General features: G+C 33.6%; 2 protein-coding genes and 1 long non-coding RNA gene across 9 annotated transcripts; 2 read left to right on the top strand and 1 right to left on the bottom strand.

Moving 5' to 3' along the window:
- The first annotated feature begins 155 nt into the window (after positions 1-155).
- On the top strand, positions 156-17011 carry LOC111289014 (uncharacterized). Of its 2 annotated transcripts, XR_016341722.1 has the most exons (5): positions 156-277; positions 380-551; positions 655-811; positions 934-1051; positions 16169-16280. It is a non-coding gene; the product is annotated as an uncharacterized LOC111289014 (long non-coding RNA). The 2 variants fall into 2 exon arrangements; XR_016341723.1 differs by lacking the exons at positions 156-277; positions 380-551; positions 655-811; positions 934-1051 and adding exons at positions 1697-1834; positions 16647-16717; positions 16877-17011.
- A 407-nt stretch (positions 17012-17418) lies between these two features.
- On the top strand, positions 17419-20092 carry LOC149519343 (mRNA export factor GLE1-like). The gene is made up of 4 exons (XM_089759938.1): positions 17419-17505; positions 18105-18188; positions 19343-19465; positions 19648-20092. The coding sequence occupies exons 2-4, from the start codon at positions 18117-18119 to the stop codon at positions 19714-19716; spliced, it is 264 nt and encodes an 87-aa protein (XP_089616064.1). The 5' UTR covers positions 17419-17505; positions 18105-18116; the 3' UTR covers positions 19717-20092.
- Positions 20093-21092: 1000 nt separating this feature from the next.
- Positions 21093-25657, bottom strand: LOC111287352 (E3 ubiquitin-protein ligase RGLG5-like). 6 transcript variants are annotated; one of them, XM_089759936.1, is made up of 12 exons: positions 25342-25657; positions 24205-24626; positions 23541-23625; positions 23317-23457; positions 23110-23223; positions 22910-23007; positions 22655-22734; positions 22475-22580; positions 22184-22311; positions 21851-22079; positions 21715-21771; positions 21093-21580 (listed from the first exon to the last, which is right to left on the bottom strand). In XM_089759936.1, exons 2-12 carry the CDS (start codon positions 24457-24459, stop codon positions 21500-21502), a joined length of 1374 nt encoding a protein of 457 aa, XP_089616062.1. In that variant the 5' UTR covers positions 24460-24626; positions 25342-25657; the 3' UTR covers positions 21093-21499. The 6 variants fall into 6 exon arrangements, with proteins under 6 accessions (XP_089616062.1, XP_022733594.1, XP_089616063.1 ...); XM_022877859.2 differs by having other exon boundaries at positions 25384-25657; XM_089759937.1 differs by having other exon boundaries at positions 24205-24523; positions 25342-25471.
- Between the last annotated feature and the right edge of the window lie 932 nt (positions 25658-26589).

Here is a 26589-nt window from a genome sequence, read left to right as displayed (position 1 = left end):
CCTTCCAGCCTAATAAAAATTGGACACCTTTGGGTTCAAACCCATAGGTTTTATGACCCAACGGATCCAAACGTGGTAGTCCGTAAAGTGGATCCATGGAATCTGGCGCTGGAGTGAAAAGATGTTTAAAATGTTACTGTGAAATCGGCCTTGGCGCTTCGCTTTGGGAATTAAAAAACAATGGGGTTCTAGTGTTTTACTCTTATTTTCATCTTCCAGTTGAATCATAAGGGTTTTAAATTTATAAATTCCCAAAATCTTTGGATTGTTTCACAATGTAAGTTAAAATTTTTTCTCTTGTGTTTATTTTGAATTTCAATTTGTGGTCTTTCTTTTTTTTTTTTCGCTAATTTAATTTATAAAATGCATGACATTTCAGGGGAGCTGTTAAGTTGGAAATTCGGTGCCCTCAAACCGTTAAAGGTATCGGTCTTGAACTCGACTCAGATTGGAGTTTCGATGCTTTGTTGTCGGAGCTTGATTCCTTGGAAAAGAAGCTCAATGTCTCTTTTTCTGTTCCTTTGCCTTTTTTTTTGAAAAACCAAATCAAGGTATTTTCTTTTTTTGTTCTCTTTTTCACCTTTGAATTTTCTGTTTTGTGTCAGTAGAATTAAGCAGATTTTCTTTGTTCTTTTAATCTATGAAAAAAAACAGAATTTTATGGGGAAAAAGGCATCAAGAGGAGCCCAAATGCATTTGTAATGAGAATATCTGATGAGGAGTTTGAGGATAGTGAATGTGTGACTGAGGAGGTTCATGATTGAGGTTTAGTGAAAGCTACACGTTTTAATTGCGACGAATGATATTTTAGGTATGGGATTATGCTAACCCATTTGTTTAATTTTATTAAATATGGAGATTTTCATTTGAATGCACAGTCAAGGAGATAATTTTTCATGGTTTTCTTGTAAAAATGTTAACTTTCAATGGCAGCAATAGTGATTCTGACAATTAGCCATGTCTTGAAGTCCAAACTTACTTGATGAATGAGGTGGGGTTGGTGGAGAGTGGTTTATTTGAATTAACTCACGAGCATCAACTTGGAGTTAAGGTGTGTTGGATTAGCTCGAGTTGAGCAGTGCTTGAGTCTACTGCTTTTGTTTTGTGTTCTTTATGAACTTGATATTTTTCTTTCTTGTGTATTCCTTTGTTTTTTATCATCGTTTTATGGATTATGATATAGCATTGGAATGGACTTCATTTCAGGAAGAAATTAGGAACAGAGTCTCTGCATTAGAGGCAGATTTGATGAGTGAGAGTGAAAAGTCTTCCTCTGCACAGGATAATGTTAGCAGGCATCTCCTGTTTCTCATTGTTTTTCACTCAATTACTTTTCAGTTTTGGAAAAATAATTTCCAGAGTTGGATTGTTTGCTCTTTCACCACTGCGCTCCTTTTTCCTTAGAAGTTAGAAATGGGTCATATCTATTGATGCTGTTTCAAACTACATTATCGGCATGCTAACTGATCCTCATAGTTAATAATTACTAGGATATTTATTTTTAAAAGTAATTGAGAATGACAGTAAGGTAGAATTACTTTGGGATTAGACTATAATGGATTAATTTTGTTAAAGCTTTAAAGAGATTCCAAGACCATGTATTGGTGCTTGCTGTTCTGAAAACAATTTCTTTTTTTTTTTTTTAAATTCATGAAATTACTGCAGTGCAGAAGGGCTTGATAATTACTTGACTGCTGTCCAGTGGGACCATGAACTCAAATCACAAATAGAGAGGAGAATACGAAGTGATTCAGCACATGAAGAAGCCAGGAGAAGGGAAAAAGCTCTTCAAGAAGAAAGACTATGCCAAGAAAAGGCCAAAGCAGAGACAGAGGTTTGTTTGCAGGCATTAGATGTAGCATTATTAGCCCTACAGCATATGTGGCACTACACCTTTTGGTATCTTTGGTTCATCCAGCTAGAAGGGTTACTTTCTGCTAACTTTAATTCATGAACTAACTTGGCTTTCTGTAGGCAGTTGAAGTTCTCTTTTGATAGGTTCTCATGCATCTAATTTTTTAAGAAAACTTGTCTGATAGAATTTAAAAAGGACTTGGCTATTGCCAGACTTAAAAAAAATGTGGCTTGTCACCTTGCTTGTTGTTTTCTTTGTACTTTTGATGCTCTTTGTACTTCCTTTATACTAGAGCTATGCTTCATTGCAGTGGCAAGCCATAAAAGACAACAAGAAAAAACCAAGGAGAAATTCCATGGTTTAGTTCTTTGATATACATCCATGGAGAGACAGATTTGGAGAAAAGGAGAACACAATAACCTTTCATGGTTTCTTACTTCTTGAATATCTCTAGACCACTTTAATTTGACCAAAGTACATAAGAATAATGACAGTATGATAATTGGACTGGTTAGTACTGCAAAGGCTCCGCCCTCATACGCTTAGGTTTTCAATTAGAAAACCACAAAACTAGGTGCCTCATTACTTTGCTCATACTTCATGAAAAAAGCCTTTATTGTTTACCATTGGGCTTGGGAGGATAAAATTAGAGACAGACCAATATTCTTTAATTAAGCTTTAGAGAACTCGGTAATTGCTAGAGTTCAAGTAAGTTATTTTGCAATTTTATTTTCTGTGTTTGTGTATTTTAATGCTCTTGTTATGCTTCCTGAATCCTGATAGTAGATCTCTGCTCCCATTTGTGATCCATTTTCTAGATTTTGACATTGACAAAAGAAATCTTATTTCTTTATAGATGAATTTTTTTGCTAGCGACTATATTTTTCAATTACTTTTATCCTTTAAGCAAGTACACCCAGTGTATTAGGATTTTCATTTGGAAGATATTTTCTTTATTATTAGAAATTTATGTATTAGGTGTAGACTAAACTTAAAGCTGAGGAAATCAATAGAGTTGCTTTGGAAGCTGAGAGTAAAGCTGCAAAAGTGTAGAAAACTTAAAGAACAATTGTTCTTATTTCTTCTTATTCAATCTACAATGAGGGAGTACATCTAAATAAATAGGAATAGTGAAGTTCCTTATTAGGAAACAACTTACATGAAACAGAAAAAAAATTTAATAAAAAGAAGGAAAATTAGTCTATTTTAGAATAGAAACAAATCCTTAAAAACTTTACGATCAGAATAGTTGACTAAATCAGAAGAGTAAATGAGAAATATTCCCAAAATAAATTAGGAAATCAAGCTGCACTAATGTAAGAGAATCAGATTTCTACACTCCCTTTCAAGCTGGGTTATGAATTTTAATCATACTTAGCTTGGATTTTAAATTGTAAAAAATGCTTCTAGGAAGAGCTTTAGTCAGATTATCTGCAATTTGTGAACTTGTAGAGATATAGGCCAATTTGATTGACCCATTTTCTATCTTTTCCTTTATGAAATGTTGGTCCAACTCTATGTGCTTGGTCCTATAATGATAAACAAGATTTTTGGCAATACTTATAGTAGCCTTATTGTCACAAAACAATGTTATAGATGTCACAGTTTGAACTTTTAATTTTCCAAGTAACCTCATCAGCCAAATTCCTTCACAAATACCATGGGACATTGGTCTAAACCCAACCTCAGCATTGCCCCTAGCTACAACAGCTTGATTTTTACTTCTGCAAGTGACCAAATTTCCCCAAATATAAGTGCAATATCCAGTAGTGGACCTTTTATCTGTTACTGATCCAGCCTGGTCAGCATTTGTGTACACCTCGATTGTCCTATCCATTGACTTCTTAAAATATAAACCTTCACCAGGACTCCTTTTTAAGTACTGTAGGATGTGATGAACAGCATTAAGATGCTTCTTGGTTGGATTATTCATGTACCTACTCACCATCCCTACTGCAAACTTGATATCAAGTCGTGTGTGGGAAAGGTAAATAAGCTTTTCAACTAGTCTTTGGTATCTGTGGAAAAATTAAAAAGTAAAATTGTTTGAAAAATTAAGAATAAAACTGAATGTATGTTGAAAAAATTGCTCATTAAGAATTATAAAAGAACCTTAGGTTTATATACAACTAACTAGGGGTTAAACTAGGAAACTAAATCTTCTTAAAAAATTGATCCTATAATTAAGGGATTGTCTATCCTAATTTTTTGTCCTTAATTCTAGGGATACAAATACTTAATTCTAGAGATACAACTATAAATATACAAATTACAATATTATAACTAGCTGTAAATAAGTGTTTTGCCGCACTCTCCCTCAAGCTGGTGAATAGGTGTTTTCCATTCCCAACTTGAAAATAATTTCTTGAAATGTTGCACTGTTGAGGCCTTTAGTCAACACATCTGCATGTTGACCTTTGGTTGATACATAAGGTGTAGAAATCAACCCACTGTCTAGTTTCTCTTTTATGAAATGCAGGTCTACTTCAATGCGTTTTGTTCTGTCATGTTGCACAGGATTGTGTGTAATGCTTATTGCAAACTTGTTATCACAGTAAAGTCTCATTGGTTTATCCCACTTGATCTTCAAGTCTTTTAGGATAATCTTTAACCATAGTAGTTTACAAATTCCTTGAGCCATTGCTTTGAACTTTGCTTCAGCACTTGATCTTGCCATCGCATTCTGTTTTTTACTTCTCCAAGTCACAAGATTACCACCTAAAAAAGTGCAGTAGCCTGAGGTGGATCTTCTATCAGTTATTGAACCTGCGTAATCAGCATTTGTATATGCTTCTAGCACTAGTCCTGAATTTCTTTTGAATAAGATACCTTTCTTTGGATTGGCCTTCAAATAGTGTGATATACGGTAGATAGCCTGTAGGTGCACTTTTTTAGTACTACGCATAAATTGACTTATCACACTCACAACATATGCTATATTAGGTCTAGTATGTGAGAGATAAATGAGTCTTCCAACTAATCTTTGGTACGTCTCTCTATCTACAGTAGCATCTTCATTACCTTCTCTAACTTTATGATTAGGATTTATAGAGGTATTTGCAGGTTTACATGCAAGCTTCTCAGTTTCCTTCAAAAGATCCATAACATATTTCTGTTGTGAGATGAAAGTACCATGCCGTGAGTGAGCTACTTCAATTCCTAGGAAGTACTTTAATCTCTCTAGCTCTTTTATCTCAATTTCTCTAGCCAAACACTATTTTAGAGATTTTCTTTCTTTTTTATCATCTCCAGTTGCAATTATATTATCAACATACACTAATAGAACTGTGACTCTCCCTGAATCAGAGTGCTTGATAAACAATGTGTGATCTCTTTGACTCTGTTTATATCTTATTGCTAGCATCACTTTGGCAAATCTCCCGAACCAAGCCCTAGGAGATTGTTTGAGGCTATATAAAGCCTTTTTCAGCTTGTATACTTTGTTTCTAGATGACCTCCAAATCTCGGTGGAACCTTTATATATATTTATTCTTCCAAATCACCATGTAGAAAAGCATTCTTTACATCAAATTGTTGAAGCTGCCAATTGTAATTTGCAGCCAATGATAACAAAATCCTAACTGTATTCCTCTTGGCAACTAGAGCAAAGGTTTCCTAATAATCCACTCCATAGGTTTGAGTGTAGCTTTTAGCCACTAACCTGGCTTTATACCTTTCAACAGTACCATCCGCCTTGTATTTTACAGTGAAAACCCATTTACATCCCACTGGTTTTGTTTATTAGGCAACTCTACCAGTTCCCATGTCTTATTTTTCTCTAAAGCCTCCATTTCTATTTTCATGGTTTGCCTTCATTTCTCATTGGATAATGCCTTGGATAATGTAGTTGGAACATAAATAGTATTTAGGCTCACAAGAAAATTTATGGGATGGTGAGAATTTTTCAAATGACACAAAATTAGAGATTGGATATAGTAGATGCTTAATACATTCTTTGGTTTTTTTCCTAATGGCAATAGGCAGATCATAATCACTAGTTATGGTTTTAGGAGATTCATGCTTATTTTGAGAAACAGAATAAAAAACTGTAGTTATCTCATTTCCAGAGTTAGGATCAAGTTTTTGGACTGGTATTGGTTCAGGATCTGAAACTTTTCTTCTTGAGTACACCTGTAATTCCTTCGTAGAATCAGAACAATATTATTCTTTGTCACATCTTCTATATTTGGAATGGGTTTAGACTCAAATTCAATGTTTGACTTGGGCTTAACTTAAACAAATTTCGACTCAAAAGAATTAATGGGTGAAAATGTTGAAGAAGAGGACAAATCAAGCAAAAAGAAGTCTTTATCCTTATCTTTCATGAATGAAGTCTCTCCCCAAAGATAAAGTTGAGTAAAAAATGGTTTACTTTATTTAAAAGTGACATCTGCAAACACATAAAATTTTTTGATAGGAGGATGTTAACACTTATACCCTTTCTGAGTTGATGAATACTCCACAAAGATACATTTAATCACTCTTGGATCCAACTTTCTGCTATTATGACTGTGAACATGAATAAATGATGTACAAGCGAATATCCTAGGTATGAGGTTGTTTGTGGTATTAAGGTTGGGATAGAATTGTGAGAATAGTTCCATAGGAGTTTTTGTGGAAAAACTAAGAAATAAAACTGTGCAGAAAACTAAGAGAAAAACTGAATATATATTGAAAAACTACTCATTAAGAGTTATACAAGAACCTTAGGTTTATATACAACTAACTAGAGGTTAAACTAGGAAACTAAATCTTCCTAAAAAACTAATCCTATAATTGAGGGATTGTTTATCCTAATTTTTTGTCCTTAATTCTAAGGATACAAATACTTAATTCTAGAGATACAAATATAAATATACAGATTACAAAATTACAACCAACTGTAAATAAGTGTTTCGTCACACTCTCTTTTAAGTTGGTGAATAGGTGTTTTTCATCCCCAGCTTGGAAATAATTTCTTGAAATGTTGTACTGCTGAGACCTTTAGTCAACACATCTGCAAGTTGACCTTTGGTTGATACATAAGGTGTACAAATCAACCCACTCTCTAGTTTTTCCTTTATGAAATGCCAGTCTACTTCAATGTGTTTTGTTTTATCATGTTGCACAAGATTGTGTGCAATGCTTATTACCGACTTGTTATCACAGTAGAGTCTCATTCGTCCATCCCACTTGATCTTCAAGTCTTCTAGGATAATCTTTAACTATAGTAGTTCACAAATTCCTTGAGCCATTGCTCTGAACTTTGCTTTAGCACTTGATCTTGCCACCACATTTTATTTTTTTACTTCTCCAAGTTATAAGATTACCACTTAAGAAAGTGCGGTAGCTTGATGTGGATCTTCTATCAATTATTGAACCTGCATAATCAGCATTTGTATATGCTTCTAGAACTAGCTCCGAATTTCTTTTAAATAAGATACCTCTTCTAGAATTGGCCTTCAAATAGTGCAATATACAGTAGACAGCCTGTAGGTGCACTTCTTTAGGACTATGCATAAATTGACTTACCAAGCTTACAACATATGCTATATTAGGTCTAGTATGTGAGAGATAAATGAGTTTTCCAACTAATCTTTGGTACATCTCTCTATCTATAGCAGCATCTTCATTAGCTTTTCCAATTTTATGAGTAGGATCTATAAGGATAGTTGCAGGTTTACATGCGAGCTTCCCAGTTTCCTTCAGAAGATCCATCACATATTTCTGTTGTGAGATGAAGATACCATGCCGTGAGTGAGCTACTTCAATTTCTAGGAAATGCTTCAATCTCTTTAGCTCTTTTATCTCAAATTCTCTAGTCAAACACTATTTTAGAGATTCTCTCTTTTTTCATTATCTCCAGTTACAATTATATCATCAACATACACTAATAGAACTGTGACTCTCCTTGAATTAGAGTGCTTGATAAACAATGTGTGATCTCCTTGACTTTGTTTATAAACCATTGCTAGCATCACTTTGGCAAATCTCCCGAACCAAGCCCTAGGAGATTGTTTAAGGCCATATAAAGCCTTTTTTAACTTGCATACTTTGTTTGCTTCTAGATAACCTCTAAATCCTGGTGGAATCTTCATATATATTTCTTTTTTCAAATCATCATGTAGAAAAGCATTCTTTATATCAAATTGTTGAAGCTGCCAATTGTAATTTGCAGCCAATGATAACAAAATCCTAACTGTATTCATTTTGGCAACTAGAGCAAAAGTTTCTTGATAATCTACTCCATAGGTTTGAGTGTAGCCTTTAGCCATTAACCTGGCTTTATATCTTTCAACAGTACCATTCGCCTTGTATTTTATAGTGAAAACCTATTTACATCCCATTGGATTTTTTCCTTTAGGCAACTCTACCAGTTCCCATGTCTGATTTTCCTCTAAGGCCTTCATTTTTATTTTCATGGCTTGCTTCCATTTCTCATTGGATAATGCCTTGGATAATGTAGTTGGAACAAAAATAATATTTAGGTTCACAAGAAAATTTTTGTGGGATAGTGAAAATTTTTCAAATGACACAAAATTAGAGATTGGGTATAGTGGATGCTTAGTACATTTTTTGGTTCTTTTTCTAATGGCAATAGGCAGATCATAATCACTAATTATAGTTTTAGGAGATTCATGTTCATTTTGAGAAACAGAGTCAAAAATTGTAGTTACCTCATTTTCAGAGTAGAATCAGGTTCTTGGACTAGCATTGGTTCAGGATCTGGAGCTTTTTTTCTTAAGTACACTTGTAATTCCTTCATAGAATCAAGAACAATATTATCCTTTGTCACATCTTCAGTATTTGGAATGGGTATAGACTCAAATTCAGTGTTTGACTTAGGCTCAGCAAAAATAGGTTTCGACTCAGAAGAATTAATGGGAAAATGTTGAAGAAGAGGACAAATCAAACAAAAAAAAGTCTTTATCCTTATCTTCCATGAATTAAGTCTCCCCCTAAAGATAAGGTTGAGTAAAAAATGGTTTACTTTCTTCAAAAGTGACATCTGCAAACACAAAATTTTTTGGTAGGAGGATGATAGCACTTATATCCTTTTTGAGTTGAGGAATACCTCACAAAAATACACTTAATTGCTTTGGATCCAACTTTCCCCTTGTTATGATTGTGAACATGAACAAATGATGTACAACCAAATATCTTAGGTGTGAGATTGTTTGTGGTATTAAAGTTGGGATAAAATTGTAAGAGTAGTTCCATAGGAGTTTTAAATCCCAAAACCTTAAAAGGTAACCTATTTATAATGTGTGTGACAGTCAGACCAGCTTTCCCCTAGTAAGATTTAGGTACATTTGCTTGAAAAAGAAAGGCTCGGGTCGTGGCTAGTAATGGCTATTTTTCCTCTCTGCCACTCCATTTTGCTGTGGAGTATTAACACAAGATGACTCATGGATAATCCCCTCTTTTTGGAAATAGGTGGATAGACTTTGGTTGAAGTAGTCTTTTGCATTATCAGACCTAAATCTTTGGATTCTCACTCCAAATTGATTTTGGATCATGTTCTGGAAGCTTAAAAACATACTATTCACATTTGATTTTGATTTAAGTAAAAAAACCTAAGAGACCCTAGTACAATCATCTATGAATGAAACAAACCATCTTCCACCAGAAATATTAGGAATTGTAGAAGGACCCCAAATGTTACTATAAATCAAGTAAAAGGGAGTAGAACTTTTGTTACTAATTGGAAAAGACACACGTCTATGTTTTGTAAGTTCGCAAACATTACAATGAAAATCTTCGACTTTTAATCCTTTAAACAAAAAAGGAAACATGTTTCTCAAAGTTCCGAAAGAAAGATGTCAAAGACGAAAATGATCAAGCCAGATTTTGTAGTTATTGGAAGATTTTTTAGAAAGAAATGACAAAGATAAACTCTTTTTGATATTACTTGTGTTATTTGATGTCTCAAGATAGTATAGTCCATCCTTCTCCTTAGCAAGTCTAATCATCTTCCCTAAACTCTGATCTTGAAATTCACAATAAGAGGGATAAAAAGTCTCTTTGCAATTCATATCACTGGTAAGTTTTTGTATAGATATCAGATTAGTAGATAATCCAGGAACATGAAGAACATTTTTGAGAACAAACGACGGATTAACTTGAACATCTCCTAATCCTGCCACTGTAGTAAGTGAACCATTTGCAACAATAATTTTTTTATTGCTAGGACACAAGGTATATATACTAAACTTCTGTGAGGAATGTGTCATATGGTCTGTGGCTCCTGAGTCAATGATCCAAGAACTCGTAATAGGCTTAACCGAGACATTTAATCCATGAGAACCAGAAGCTTTACCTGAACTAGAGACCTTACTCAAAGAACATACCACAGTAGGCTTTTCAAGGATTTTCAATAAGTTTCTCAACTTTTCAATCTTTTTTCTGTCGAATTCTCTTTGTTTCTGAGACATCTGTAATACTTCAGTGATTTTTTAGTTAACACTTCTTCAAATTGGGTGGTAGTGATATCTTTCTTTGAAAGGATTCGGCAATGAAGGCCTAAAATAGAAATCAACAATAAAGGCTGAAAAATTTTGCTTCCCAAGAAGAGCCTAAAGCTTTGATACCATGTGAAAAAACTAAAAAATAAAACTGTGTAAAAAACTAAGAAAAAAACTGAATATATATTTAAAAACTGCTTATTAAGAATTATATAAGAACATTAAGTTTATATACAACTAACTAGGGGTTAAACTAGGAAACTAAATTTTTCTAAAAAACTAATCCTATAATTGAGAGATTGTCTATTCTAATTTTTTGTCCTTAATTTTAGGGATACAAATACTTAATTCTAAAGATACAAATATAAATATACAGATTACAAGATTATAACTAGCTGTAAATAAGTGTTTTCTCATAATTTTAAATCCCAAAACCCTTGAAGGTAAATTATTTATAATGTGTGTGGCAGTGAGAATAGCTTCATCCCAGTAAGATTTTGGTACATTTGCTTAAAAAAAGAAAGCTTGGGTTGTGGCTAGTAAATGGCTGTTTTTCCTCTCTGTCACTCCATTTTGCTGTGGAGTATTAACACAAGATGACTCATTGATAATCCTCTTCTTTTGAAAATAGGTGGATAGACTCTAGTTAAAATAGTCTTTTGCATTATCGACCTAAATCTCTTGATTTTCACTTTAAATTGATTTTGGATCATGTTTTGAAAGCTTAAAAATACATTATTCACATTTGATTTGGATTTAAGTAAAAAAACCCAAGAGACCCTGGTACAATCATTTATGAATGAAACAAACCATCTTGTACTAAAAATATTAGGAATTGTAAAAGGACCTTAAATGTCACCATGAATCAAGTAAAAGGGAGTAGAACTCATTTTTTTACTAATTGAAAAAGACACATATTTGTGCTTTGCAAATTCACAAACATCATAATGAAAATCTTTGACATTTAATCTTTTGAACAAAGAAGGAAACACGTTTCTCAAAGTTTCAAAAAAAGGATGTCCAAAACGAAAATGATAAAACCAGATTTTGTCTTTATTGGAAGATTTTTTAGAAAGAAATGACAAAGGTAAACTATTCTTGATATTACTTATGTTATTTGATGTCTCAAGATAGTATAGTCCATCTTTCTCCTTAGTAAGTCCAATTCTCTTTCCCGAACTCCGGTTCTGAAATTCACAATAAGAGGGATAAAAAGTCACTTTACAATTCATATATTTGGTAAGTTTTTGTATAGATATCAAATTAGTAGACAATCTAGGAACATGAAGAACATTTTTGACAATAAACAAGGGATTAACTTGAACATCTCCTAATCTTGCCACTGTAGTAAGTAAATCATCTGCAACAATAATTTTCCTATTACTAGGACATAGGGTATATGTACTAAACTTCTGTGAAGAATGTGTCATATGGTCTGTGGCTTTTGAGTCAATGACCCAAGAATTCGTAATAGACTTAATCGAGATATTTAATCCATGAGAACCAAAAGCTTTACCTGAACTAGAGACCTTACTTAAGGAACATACCACAGTAGGCTTTTTAAGGGTTTTTAATAGGTTTCTCAGCTTTTCAATCTCTTCTCTGTCGAACTCTTCTTGTTTTCGAGACATCTGTAGTACTCCAGTGATTTTTTCAATTGACATTTCCTCAAATTAGATGGTAGTGATATCTTTCTTTGAACTAAAACAAGTCTTAAGATATAACCAGAAATGACTCTTAACAATGAAGGCTAAAGAAGGGAGAAATAGAATGGTTATGAAGGCTTTAATAGGGTTCGACAATGAAGGCCTAAACAAGGTTCGGCAATGAAGGCCTAAAATTGAAGTCAAGAAGAGCTTAAAGCTCTGATACCATGTGGAAAAACTAAGAATAAAACTGAATGTATATTGAAAAACTGTTCATTAAGAATTATACAAGAACCTTAGGTTTATATACAACTAACTAAGGGTTAAACTAGGAAATTAAATCTTCCTAAAAAACTGATCCTATAATTGAGGGATTGTCTATCTTAATTTTTTGTCCTTAATTCTAGGGATATAAATACTTAATTCTAGAGATATAAATATAAATATACAGATTACAAGATTATAACTAGCTGTAAATAAGTGTTTTGCCACAGTATCGCCCCTTGTCAATGAGAGAGCTTCCATTTTCATTTCCAATTTTATTAGTTGAGTCCATGGGTGTATCGGCAGGTTTGCATCCAATTATGCTGGTTTCTTTGAGTGGATCAAGTACATACTTACATTGAGACACTGATATTCCATTCTTAGATTGAGCCACTTCAATCCCAAGAAAATATTTAAGAAACCCCAAGTCTTTTATTTCAAACTCCTTTGCAAGGAGTTTCTTCAAATCATCTATTCCTTCCTTGTAATCTCTGGTGATTATGATATCATCCACATAAACAATAAGAATAACTTTTTTTCGTTTGTTGGTGAACTTAACAAACATAGTATGGTTAGATTGACATTGAAGGAGTCCATACCTCTTCATTGCCTTGGTCAACCGTTCTAACCAAGCTCGAGGAGACTGTTTAAGTCCATACAAAAATTTTCGGAGTTTTGCACACTTTAGCCATGTTGTCTTGCCTTTCGAAACTAGGGGGAATTTCCATGTAGACATTTTCCTCCAAGTCACCATTTAAGAATGTATTCTTGATATCAAGTTGGTGGAGAGGCCAATCCAAGTTGGTTGCTAGTGACAATAGAAATCTAATTGAATTGAGTTTGGCTATCCAGCAAATGTCTCCTCATAGTCTATCCCATAGGAGTGAGTGAACCCCTTTGCAACAAATCTAGCTTTGAACTTGTTTATACTTCCATCTACATTGTGCTTTATTGTGAAGATCCATTTACATCCAATCAAGTTTTTCCCTTTGGGCAAATCTAAAATTTCCTATGTCCTATTTTTCTCTAGTGCCTTGATTTTTTCAAGAATTGCTACCTTCCAATTTGGTTCATTGAGGGCTTTTTGAATATTTTTTGAAATTTGCACATTGTCAAGATTAGTAGTAAAGGCTCGAAAGTTTGGATTTAACCTGTCATATGAGATGTGCTTGCAAATAGGTTACGGATGCATGATCTTACACCTTTTCTTAATGCAATTGGAATGTCAAGGTCACCAACTAGCTCACAAGTTTCAGTTTCAGATTCAACAGGGACATTATCTATGTTGGTTTCAAGTTCTTAGAGATTCAAATCAGGTTGATTTTTTGTGCTGGGTTGTGTACAATTGTCCACTTTTTCTTCTGGTTTTTGTTTCCTTGAGTAGACTATCAGTTCTTTTGTTTTTTTTTTTGCATAACCTTGGGGTTTGTAGAGTTAAAAATCATTTGAACGGGTTGGGTTTGAGAATCTGCAAAGCTGATAGGTTGGGTAGGTTGAGAATTTGGTTTTGAAGGGGCTGGTTGGTATTCTAGTTTTGAAGGAGTTGGTTGGGAATTTGGTTTTGAAGGGGTTGGTTGGGAAATTGGCAAGTCAACAGCTAAGAATTGATATTCCTGAGTAGTATTCTCCCCCGAAATATCATTCTTGTTGTAGTATGGAAGATTCTTAAAGAAATTGACATCCATAGAGCTATAAAATTTTTTTGTGATGGGTGAGTAACACCTATAGCCCTTTTGGTATGGGGAATGACCAATGAATATGCATATTGGCTTTGGGATCAAGCTTGCTGTGGTTTTGTTGGCTAATATGAACAAAGGCAATGCAACCAAAGAGTTTGATGGGAATGAAAGAGATTAGCCAAGTTTGTGGGTAAGAAGCAAAGAGAGTTTGACAAGGTGTTTTAAAGCCAAGAACTTGAGAAGGCATTCGGTTAACCAAATAGGTTGTGGTGAGGATAGCTTTTTCCCAAAAATATTTAGTCACATTAGAAGTCAACAAGAGAGATCTGGTCACTTTTATCAAATGTCTGTTTTGGCGTTCAGCAACTTCATTTTGTTGTGGAGTGTCAATGCAAGAGTTGTGATAGATAATGCCATGATTGGTGAGGTAAAAGCCGAGAACAGAGTTAAAGTATTCCCTTCCATTGTCAGTTTTTAGGACTTGGATTTTGGCTTGGAATAGGGTTTGTACCATGCTATTGAAGTTTTGAAAGATTTGGCTAACGTCAGATTTTTCTTTCATAAGGAATACCTAAGTGAGTCGAGTATTATCATCGATGAATGTAACAAATCACCTAGAACCTGTGATATTGTTAACTTTTGACAGTCTTCAAATGTCACTGTAAATCGTTGAGAAAAGCTGAGATGATTTATAGTAAATGCTAGGGTAGGTATTTCGAGTGTACTTGAAAAGTTAACAAATTTCACATTGAAAATCCTTAGAGATGTAATTGAATAATGAGGGAAATAGCCTTTTTAGGTATGAAATATTTGGATGTCCTAATCTATAATGCCATAACATGATAAGGTCATCCTTACTAGTGCTAAAGGCTAAGGTTGTACAAGAATTTTGTGGTCTCTCAAGTGCATCATCTTGAAGAAGGTAGAGCACTACATACCTCCTAGCACTGCCTATAATCCTTCCCAAGCTCAATTCTTGAAATTCACACAAGTTGGGAAAAAATTTAGTGACACAACATCTATCTTTTGTAAGCTTATTGGTGGAAAATAGGTTACAGCTTAAATTAGGGACATGGAGGACAGAGTTGAGTGTTATGTCTTTTGAAATTATAATAGAACTTGTTCCTGCCATCTTTGAGAGAGCCATCAGCAAATTTTACATCAAAACTATCATAGCAAGATCTATATATGTTGAATAAGGATGCATCTCCAGTCATGTGATCTGATGCTCCTGAATCAATAATCCAAAATTGTGTATTTTTCCGTTGAACACTTAACATGTTTAGAAAATTACTTTTTTGTGCTAGTAAACTAGTTCCAAAGGTTGCAGACTTGTTTTGAAGGGTTTGTTGAAGTATCACCTTTTTGTGACTTTCCTCATGCCATACCTTTGCAGAAGAAGAGTTCTCACTCCTACTAGCCATAACGGAAACTCGTGTGGTTACAAACTAATGGTTTAGGCCGACTTGCTCTGATACCATTTAGAAAACTTAAAGAACAATTGTCCTTATTTCTTCTTATTCAATCTACAATGAAGGAGTACATCTAAATAAATAGGAACAGTGAAGTTCCTTATTAGGAAACAACTTACATGAAACAGAAAACAAAAAATAATAAAATGAAGGAAGATTATTCTATTCTAGAATAGAAACAAATCCCTAAAAACTTGACAATCAGAATAGTTGACTAATTCAGAAGAGTAAATGAGAATTATTCCCAAAATAAATTAGGAAATCAAGCTGCCTAATGTAGGAGAATCAGATTTCTACAAGGCAGCAGAAAGTGAAGCACCTAAAGCCTTGAAAGCTAATACTTCTGAAGTTGACTCAAACAGAATCTTTAGGAGGCCCAATGGCTAGTTTTAAATGCTCAGGCCAAGGGATCTGAAACTGATAAAACAAAGAAATCACATTCAGCAGGTATATTCTTTTTCCATGTGAGGGAATCTTCAGTTTTAGAAACACTCACATGCATTTTTGCATATGAACTTACCCCTGAACCTAAACAAACATGCAGAAATGCTTACATATATATATATATATATATTCTTTACTAATGAATGCTTGCTAGGCATATTCTTTATACTGTCCATATTTCATTTGAGTTTTAGCACTTGATAGATCTCATTCACCAGCATGGCTTATGTGTAAATGCATATGTATATGTGTTTCTTTGTTTTGGAATATGAGATTGTTGTTCAAGGTGGTAAACAACAAGTATCTCAGTTCTTTGACTTAACATTGTTATGCTCATCTTAGTGCCAACTGTCAATTATGGCAGGTAACACGCTCAGGGCTGCAGAGAGTGCTTTAAACCTAGAGAAGGGCTACAAAAGTTAAAAGAGTTGGAAGAAGGAAACCAACCACTGAGAGTGAGATCTAGTTCAAATGAGGTATTCCTCCCAGCCATGTTTGATTTGTACTTTGTGGATTCTTTTGCCTTGTAAGTTAACAAATATTTTCTAACTCCTAATTTCCTGCATTTTCTGATATTGAACTGTAAATTACTTACCTTTAGGAAATATCAGAATGTGCCCCTACTAGAGAATATTATTATTTTCGTACTTGTCAAAAGAAGAAAAAATAAATTACTAAAAAAAGAGGGTTGTTATGCTATATGTAAGTTATAGATATTATTGGAAATTACTTTAGCTTCCTTACCATCTTTTCTCTATTTGTAGGTAGTATTTGGCAGAATTTTATTTTCAGTGCGTTGATTTGTTTGTATGCATCAGTCGGTTAGTGTTGCTTGTTTTTAGGATTTTGGCAGCACTGAATGGCATATTGCTAGGTTGACAAGACAACTAAGGGGTACAAAACATAATGTCAGGTAAGCTGGACATGTCCATTTATCTCTTAGTCAATTTTTGTTATAATTTTCTGCATTATGGCTGATGTTCACTGCAAGTTTGCAACTATACTTGAATTTTAGTTTCCAAGGTTTCATGTTGTTAGATTGATAAGCCTATATGTAAACCATCTTTTGCAGAACAAAAGCTAGTGAGCTTATAAATATTTTCAACAATCCTTGCTGCCCTAAAACCGTCAGGCATTGCATCTTTTGCTAAGAAGGTAATCACAATTATTCAGCCCTAAATGATGTGCCATTTTTAACCTTTTTTTGTATTCTCATTATAGAAAAATGATTTTTTTTACATGTTCATAAAGTTAACAAAACATAAAAAAGTCTAACCAATAGAAATGCAAAGTTGGAAACTGGTTTTACCTCAAAAGCAACAGAACTTGTTACAATGAAGCCAAGTTTGCATATCTTGAGAAAGTTCTCTGTTTTCTAATGAAATGACAAAGTAATGTGGCCATGTATGCACCTAATTACAATCTCAAATCTCCTTTATATCACCATATGTTAATGGTACATATATATTTTTCTCATACATCTCAGAAATTGGTTCAAGTCACAATATTTCCTATAGATCACCAATTTTCGTTCTTTAGTGTTTGACTGCAACATACAGTAATTGTGCTTTCAGCTTGTATTTTAAAAAATTTTATGGTCATGCATTTCTATTGTTGATACATCCGGTTGTTTCTCACTGTGAAAGCCCTGATAATGCTGCCTTTGCCTGTGGTCATGCCATTGACCTTGTAACATCGCAGGTACATCTTCTTTTACAGTTTTTTTTTTTTTTTTATTGGTTTTGGAAGGATGAGGTTGGTGTAGAGGGAGCACATGAATCATAATACCCATAAAAAATATGCTTTTTTCCCCCTTCACAGTCAGACTTAGATACTAAGAAAGTTGCTGTGCTGTAATGTGAAGTTTATGACTAGGCATTGACATACTATAATGTTATCATCTCATAGTAGAGTCACGAGGAGTATATATTTGTAGTCAATTACTTTTTTAGAAGCCTTGATTTCCTAGGTTGTATCAATGATTTTGGTGCTCTAGTGGTTGGGATGTAATAATGACTCAAGCTAAACTCTTAAACCTGAATATCCTATAGGTAGTTGGTTTAGGAAACTAGAGTTTATTTTTAAAATACATAAATACTTATGCCAAATTAAATAGCTTTAATCTAAGTTGGTTTTTGGGGGATTTTCCTCTGATCTTAGAATTAGAAATTGGATTTTAACTTAGACAGGGTCTCTTGTAATATCTAAGTTAAGGTATGTTTTCTTTTTATTATGATAACAATATACTTTTATTTTTGGGCTTATTCTAACTACTAATGCAATATAAACCTTGCTACCAGTTCCCACAAGCGATGGATCTTCATGTTGCTGAACTACAAAGAGCTTGCATTTACACTATCCCAACGCATATATCATACTCAAAGGTATCTCATTTTTCAATTTATTTAAGGCATCTATTATTCATTTGCATTCCAATGTGCCATGCACTGGTTAGCCTAAAATGTTCTTATGGATCAGTAAAAATGCATTAATAAAACCACTGGCAGTCAAACTCATCCTTGTTTCTCAAGTTGACCATGGATGATTGTATATGGCGAGATAAGTACATCACATGAAGTTATTAATTAAAATATATTGTGTGTACTTTTCTTGGTCTTTATATATAAATTTTTCTGAACATCTCATAATATTAAAGCAACTCGTACAAATTTGGACAATTTGATGCACAATTGATCTACTTAAGTTTAAAATGATCCATCAAGCGTCCCATTTCTTCTTATGTGAACCACATCTCTCTTTTCTTTCCAATGGTTTACGTTATTAGACTATTATCGTGCATATATGGTATTTACTTTTAATTTGAAAACCTTTTGAAAGTGTTTTCATTAGTTAAACATGTAGGTATACTGTTTTAAGATGTGAAAAATCACTCAAATTGCTTGTTTTCTTTTTGAATTTGTTTGAAGTAACTTATAAAAATCTTATAAATGCTGCATTATTACTAATTTTTAATATATTTTATTTTAGTATTATTGTATATCCTTATTAATGTATAATTTGAGTTTCAATGAATCCAGTTAAACATTTACACCTTTGACATTATGATGTTTATTTGGCTGAACTTTTGAGTTCAAGTTTTGTTTAGTATTAACACTCCTTTATTATTAAAAAAATTGCCTAAGATCTTGGGCTCTTCTCTGAAAAGTTAGAATGTGGATAAATGAAATCGTGTCCAGTGTGTCTCTCCTCTGTTCCTTTTGCTGCTGCTGCTGCTGTTATATGGATTCTAAGTAGTAATTTGCTGTATCAGTCAGCATTTGAATCCAAAGAAGCTTACTGGAAGGTTATTGGATAACGAGAGGATGATGGAAAGATTGAAAGTACCAAGGATTATTTGAAATGGTTAGAATCTTATATGAAGCTGTATGGGGCACTGGTTGAGGTATATAATTGTTAATCCAAAAAGAGATTAATGCTTCATTCTTAGTTATGGATGTGGATGCTCTTGCCCTCTCTCCTGTAGTGTAATGAGTCATTAACAAGGAATCAGCTAATGCAGACTTTTCATTATTGGCAGACTGATGTTGCAGGTGGCCTAAATGTTCACGGTCTAAAGGAAGGTTGGGCATGGCTTGCTAGGTTCCTAAATGCACTCCCAGCAAATATTTATACTGCTGTGGCTTTGAATGCATTCCTGCAAGTAAGCTGATGCATTGCTCTATTTACTTTTTGCATCAATACCGGCAATCACTGAAATTGGAACATGCAGGAAAAAGTTACTAAAATTGGAATTAACTCTTGTTTGGCTATCCAAGTTAAAGAACCTAAATGGCCAAAATTCAGCATTCCCGTTGGTTTAAGACTATGATCAATTGTTTACAGATGGCAGGCTTTGCTCTCTATAGAAAATACAAATCTCAGTTAAAAGAAGGTAGTGAACATCATCTCTGAGAACTTTCTAAATGCCTTGAGAGCACAAGAAGATCGTGAGCTAAGGCCTCCTATGGCCGAGATTGAGTCTTACTTAGAAGACAAGAAATTCCTTCAAAAACCGGAAGGTAGGGCTTTGAAAGGTTCTTTGCCATCAAGTGTCATGGTGTCTCACTCAGATTACCAAAATAAATATCATCAACCAACTAGATATTTCTACTAAATGACTGCACTGAGATTTTTTTGTTGTTCGTCTTTTATTAAAAGTAAGGCGGAAGTGACTTAGGAGAAACAAGCTTCTCATGTAGTTATATAATGTTAAAGTATTCATGGTATTGGTATACAAAAATATTTGGTTAAGAAATAAAATTACATAACAAAAATAGGTATTTACGAGATTTGATCATTTTAAATTTTAAATATGATATGATGATATAATTATACAATATAAAGGTAATAAAAAAATGATATGATTTTAAAATTTTAATAAAAATTATATATAAATTAAAAAAAATAAAAACGTGTTTATATTTAATGTATTGATATAAATTTAATTTGATAATAACACAGAACGCATTAATTATCAAATTTAAATTTTACAGCTTTAAGTCTTAAATTAAATTCTCAAGCTCATTCAGAATTTTTTTCAAATTTTTATATTTATATTTTTTTTATATGCACATTTCTTTTACGATATAAATTTTATTTTAAAATCCATATAAAATAAGCATTATTAGCTGAGAGAAAGTGGAAGAAATTTCATATTCACACTTTACTTCTTATTAAAATTTTCTTGAGAATAAATTCAAACGTTTTTTTTCCTAGTGCAAAATAAGCAGCTGTACAATGTATGGCTTTAGGTTTATGTTCAAATTGCTTTGACAGTGCAAAATTATCATCCTCATCTAAGCCCCCCTCCATAAGTTTTACACTATTTAGAGAGCTTCAATGTTTCTACAATCCTCCATTGGACTGTGTCCCTTATATTTTCAGCTTTAAATTGTTGGTCATAACGCCAACGTCCCAGGCTTCATTTGATATAAACGGAGGTACTGTACAGTTATTTATTAGGTTAAACTTACCACGGGAAGAGTTTTGGCAAACTTGCCACCAGCATTATGGAGCATCTTAATCGCGTTATTCCCCTCAATCAACACTGAACAAAACATATCTAGTGGCTCATCATGACACTCATGAACAACATTACCCCAATTATTTACATTTTACTTTTATATTACGCCTAAATATATACTTATATGATTATAATATTCTTGTTACATCCAGAATTTACATATCATTTTTTTCCTTTGTTTTTCTTTACTTTGTTTTAATAATTTTTAATAATTTATTAATTTTAAAAATATTAAATATATAATATAAATTCAATTATACATAAATTTTAATTTAATATACTTAATAATTATTTTTTTTTACTACTCACCGTTATATTTACATACAAACATTTTTTTCATTGTTAATTTTAATCTCATTATTATAATATTTAATCTTACAGATATAATAACTAATCTCACCACCACTATTATTTTAGATTTCATTAATACCCATTTCACCATTCATCCAAATGGATCCAAATCCACCAAGCTAGCAGCACATACTTCACCTGTTAATTGCAGCTATATTTCCCACTCCAGAAGGGAACGCATCAGGTTGAGATATAACCCTCTCCTATCACGTTAAGCTCATCAATCTTTCAGGTCATATAATGGCTATCCTTTCCCTGCTTTTGGAAAATGAGCACTCGATTCAGCTGTTGCCAAACGAAAAATGTGATTAGGGAGGCTGATCAATAAAGCCTGATTCGAGTTTGGATAGTGCTCCGACATATGGGGCAGAGTTCTAAGTCTTCTCCACAGTCACAGCAAGTCTGTCAAATTGAAGGATAAAAAAAGTAGAGGAAAAAAAAATGATGTCAATACTTGATATATATATATATATATATATATATATATATATGTAGATTATAACCTGGTAATAGCAATGGGAAATAGAGTAATTCACCTGATGTCCACAACCAAAGGCCATGTCCTTGGGATTACCAAGACAAATGGGGCAAACCTGTCAAGTTTGCGAGTAGTATCAGTGGAATGATGATGCTAGTAACAACAATGTTATTTCAATGGAATGTTTTGCCTACCTGATTATCGTAAAGGGAGCTCGAAGATGGACCTGTGTTTGCGCTAGCTGGGGTATCGTATCCAGAATAAGGAGGTACATTGTTCTGAAAACTGCTTGAGCGAGAATAAGGAGATGCATTCTGCTGAAAACTACTTGAGCGAGAGTAAGGCTTTGAGGTGTTGAAAGAAGAGGTACCATAAATGGGAGGAGGGAGAGGAAACCTTTCTGAAGTATTTCCCTTCCTTCTTCTGATTTATTAATGAAAATAAAACAAATAGAAATTAATGATACATTAATGACAATTATAGAAATGAACATGCAACATCAGTCAAATAACAAATTCAATAACTACCCCAATAGGCCAAGCTCAATAGTTGCTTTATACTGAGAAGGTATTTCCATCAAGGCTGAAAGAGCAAATTCTGCCTGCTTTCTGGATGGATCCATGTTCTTTGACATAATCTCCGTGAAGTTCACAAACTAGCAAGACAAAAAAGAAAGTGGCTTTTAGATGAAGTGGCTTTTAACATCTAAGAACATTCAACGGTACCAAAAAAAACAAAAAAAAGAAAAAAACCAACACTGGAAGATAGCAGTAAATTATAGCCTTCAAAAGTTACAAAAGACATCAAAAATTGCTCACTTGAAAATTGTCAAAGGCACGAGCAGGGATGTTATCGTCAAACTCCCTCATCATGTCCCAAGGCCCGTCACCAACCCCAACTAAGACAATTGACAACGGGAATTCACTGCAACCAAATGACCTTGTCAGGATATATGGTGCTAGACAATCTAAAGCAAGAGGCAAGTAAATGACAGTTACCTTGCTCTAACAATTGCATCAATTGTCTTTTGCTCTTGAGGACTAAGCTGACCATGCTGTGTATCAACACTTCTTGTCACCTAAAACATTGATGAGACAAAAGTGTTGGCAAACTGAGACCTAGATTTCACCCAGACTGAAGTACAGAATCAGCAGTATTATAGATGATTCATCATAAGAGTAAAATTTAAGTTCTGTCTCTTATTGACATTTCTTAGTCCAACCAACATCAGAATGGTCAGAATGTTGAATTACCTGTCCATCAGCAATTATCAGCAAAACATGGTATTGGCCGCCACTTTGCTCAACGATGGTCATGGCCATTTCAATGATGGGTGCAAAAGATGTTGGTCCTGCCATAAGCCAATATAAAGCAGTTACCGTAAGAACCAACTGTTTCAACTTCAAGATGTATATAACAAGAATAATCCAATGGATCAAGCAAAATCAAGCACCTGCAAGTCGAAGCTGGGGAACAATTTCTCTGTATCGTGCAAGCACCTCCTCAAATCCATTGCAAAATCTCTCTTCTGGATAGAAATTGAAGACGTCTTGATCATGTGTTGATGCTGAAAATATATGAAGTGAATATCATCTTATAATCCAAATAGTGAAATCAAATTAATGTAGAATAGTAAGAAAACACTTTTAATGAACTTTACCATCTCCAAATCCATAACAGGGAATTAAGTTATCCTCATCAAAAACAGATAAGCTCTGCCCAATAATCGATATAGCTTGTTCATAGGGATTTTGACCATTCCCAATGTGATGCAAGCTTCGGCGGTTGAATGACCTCGCACCTGGTTTCCAGGGAAGTTAAGCATGGTGCATAGCAGGTCATCTAAAAAGGTTATGGGCATCAGATTGAATTAATAAGTAATACCTGTCCATTCGTTGCTCTTTGTGAAATCAATACCCACAATAAGGTTAGAGGACTCAAGGCCAGCTTGTGCAAGGGCAGCAGTAACCTGTGATCAGCAATTTTGTTGTCTGAACATGTCATTACTTTATAATATTGTGGAGTACAAACTGTTCTACATAGATAAATAAATATTTTGCAACAGGGTTGTTAAAGCAGCCACATCCAGGTAGAAGAATAATTAAAGAAGAAGCTGGCAACCACTGCCAAATTTGTCACAAGGCAGACAGACAATACATTGTTGTTGTCAATTAATTGAATCTCCTAACTGAAAAACCACGAGCTGATCCTTTTCCAGTTCTTATCAGTCACTCCAACTAAATTTTGGCAGTCTATCCAGATACCATTTTTAATTTCTACATAATCCATCTAGAGGCTCAAAAAATTTTCAACCGCAACATATATAGCTGGCAGAAAAGTTTAAGACGAACGCCCTGCTTCGATCCAAATAGTTCAATAAACAACAAATTTTCCACAATTCTAAACTAGTTTTATGTGTTTGACGGTCGTGTTCTTCTTTAGGCTTTCATGTCAGCTGACAGATGTTCATATTTATCATGTTCATATTAACCAAAATAAAAACTTACGAGATAAAAACTCAAAAGAACTGCAGCAACAACAAGCTAACCTGGTCCAAAGTTTGGTAGTTATCAGCTATCCTTGAGTATTTCCTCTCCATAATCTTACGCGCGCGCTGGGTCGTTTGTGATCCATAATTATGCGAGGGAGGTGGAGCATAGTGATGCTGTGGCATATAGTAAGAATTCTCCTGAGGATATCCAGATTGTGGTGGGTACCCGTAATGACTCCATGCATCTGAACCACTTGACCTGCTTGTTCGATACCTTCTTCCACTGGAATCCCTTGAGCTTTTGCCTCCCATAACCAATATAATCTAAAAAATTAAGCTACTCCAAAAGTTCACTGACAGAAATTGATATCACCTCCTGCAAACCAAATAAGGTCCATCCTGAAAGTCGTTGCCAGCTGGACAACAAGAATCACCAGATGGCTGCTATATATAATTGTATATGCTCAAAATCTTGCTACCTGAAATAACCTTGATTCGTTAATCAGGAATTGGCAAATGAAAAGGGCGAAGGATATGAATGGTTGTGCAGTTATTAAAATGTAATTCTATAAATAAAGTATTTAACTGTTCCACATAAAAGAAATTTCCATGGTAACTTACTGATATGAAATAAAGACTTCTAACAAAATGCAGAAAGACTGCTGGTCCTGGTAAGGACCTGTTCAAGGGTTACCCAACCTTGGAAAGCTCTTGCAAATTGATTATTAAGAAAGAATATTTTCCAATACAGTAGATTTGATGATTAAACACTTCAAGAAACTCAAAGAAAAGACAACAAGAGGAGAAATTCCTGGCGGATATTCCAGAGAAGAACACGCAATAGACGATTATAGGTAAGTAAAGTTTCATAAAAATAGAAGAAAGTGATATATATGAATTATATACGTAACATCATCAGCAAGATAATCCACAATTCCAAAGGACTCAGCTGCCATTCTATTGGTCACTTTTGCGTTCATTCATTATTATAGCAAATTGATTAGTTTAGTCTATAAAATCATATTTATCTACACGCCAACCATAGTCCACCGTAATGGCTAGAATACATAGGCCACAAACGACTTTAATATTGCGCAACGACCCTTCGATTCTGGGTCTTCGTCTTGCTTAATTGAGAAGTAATTTTTTTTTTAATGAAAAAAAAATATGAATAAATAATGATCAAACACTTACGAAGCAAGAAGTGTAAAATCATCATGCTCGAGCGAGAATTACCGGTTCGGATTTAGTTACTCTGTAATCGAAGGACACTTCCATGTATCAATATGCTAGTTACGAAAAGCTACAGAAATGAATTTGAGCCGAAAATTTATGAAAGGATTTCCCTTTCAATATTATCAATGGAATTGTTGGGTTGCGATGAAAGGTCAGCAGGGTGGGTGGTGTGCGGGAAGTTGCGGCACGTGGAACGACAAGTGTGAACGTGTCTTTTCCAAGTGCATTTGCGACGAAATATCCATGCGGTCGATGACTTTAAGTCAATGGACCTGGGGAACCTTATTGATCCACAGGATTGTTATTAGAAGATATTGATCCGGATTTAGGTTGCAATGGTAACTTGTGAGATACAAAGTTGTCCCCACGTTGTCCGAAAACGACAATGCTTTCACCAGTGAAAAAGAGAAGGCACAAATCTTAATCTCCTTTCCATACAGAGTTATCAACAACCTTTGATAATTATTTTTATTATATTTATTGTAATTAAAATTTCAAAAATAAGTTTTGAAATATTCTAATCTCAAAATTTTCCTATCAAAATTTTTTTCTTGAAATTTTAATTTCATGCGACGCTGTAAAAAAAAATTATGCTCAAAATTTACTAAGTTTAATTAAATAAATGCAAAGTGTACATTCAATTTGAATTAAAAAAAAAAAAAAAAAAAACATCGTACGTATGTTTATGGTGTTGTAATGCATTTCCATATGCTCGACCTCCGAGTGAGGTATGACAACATGCATTGATCATTGTGTTGATTATTTAAAGCCCAAGTTCGAAAGGAATGGAGAGAAAAAGAATAGTAATACTCATTTTTAATTATTTTTTTTATATTTAAGATTGTTTGAGATTGAAATTTATTATTAAAATTAAAATCTAACATTTTATTAATCATGTATGTATCTTTGTTATATCAATTATCATTATTTGTTAACTTTGATCATTGTGTTGCTCGCAAAATTTAAAAATTTTATTAATATTATATAATATAAAAAAATTTCAATATCAAATAGTTTAATTCATTAATAATTATGTAATTTATTGATAAAATATTAAAATTTTAATTTTCGTGACTATGATTCAAATTCTATTAATCTCAATTATATAAAAAAAAAAATAGCCCAGCTCTCATCCAAAAAGTAATTTAGTATATATATGAATAGGAATTGTATATTTTCTCTCATTACCATGTCCAAATTATTTGC

Source organism: Durio zibethinus, chromosome 4 (genome assembly GCF_047325235.1).
Source record: "Durio zibethinus cultivar Kanyao isolate XHJ-2024 chromosome 4, ASM4732523v1, whole genome shotgun sequence".
In the NCBI taxonomy this organism is placed as follows: domain Eukaryota; kingdom Viridiplantae; phylum Streptophyta; class Magnoliopsida; order Malvales; family Malvaceae; genus Durio; species Durio zibethinus.
The sequence above is the reverse complement of the archived record's forward strand: the minus strand, read 5'-3'. Positions and strand labels throughout refer to the sequence as shown.

Excerpts from the sequence above, each read along its gene's own strand:
- LOC149519343 (XM_089759938.1), top strand. The coding sequence starts at position 18,117 with ATGGATCTTCATGTTGCTGAACTACAAAGAGCTTGCATTTACACTATC. Across the intron at positions 18,189-19,342 it reads CGCATATATCATACTCAAAG|ACTGATGTTGCAGGTGGCCT; the intron begins GTATCTCATTTT and ends CATTATTGGCAG. Across the intron at positions 19,466-19,647 it reads CTTTGAATGCATTCCTGCAA|ATGGCAGGCTTTGCTCTCTA; the intron begins GTAAGCTGATGC and ends AATTGTTTACAG.
- LOC111287352 (XM_089759936.1), bottom strand. The coding sequence starts at position 24,459 with ATGGGAGGCAAAAGCTCAAGGGATTCCAGTGGAAGAAGGTATCGAACA. Across the intron at positions 22,735-22,909 it reads TGATAATTGCTGATGGACAG|GTGACAAGAAGTGTTGATAC; the intron begins GTAATTCAACAT and ends TCAATGTTTTAG. Across the intron at positions 22,312-22,474 it reads GTGCCTTTGACAATTTTCAA|TTTGTGAACTTCACGGAGAT; the intron begins GTGAGCAATTTT and ends TTGTCTTGCTAG.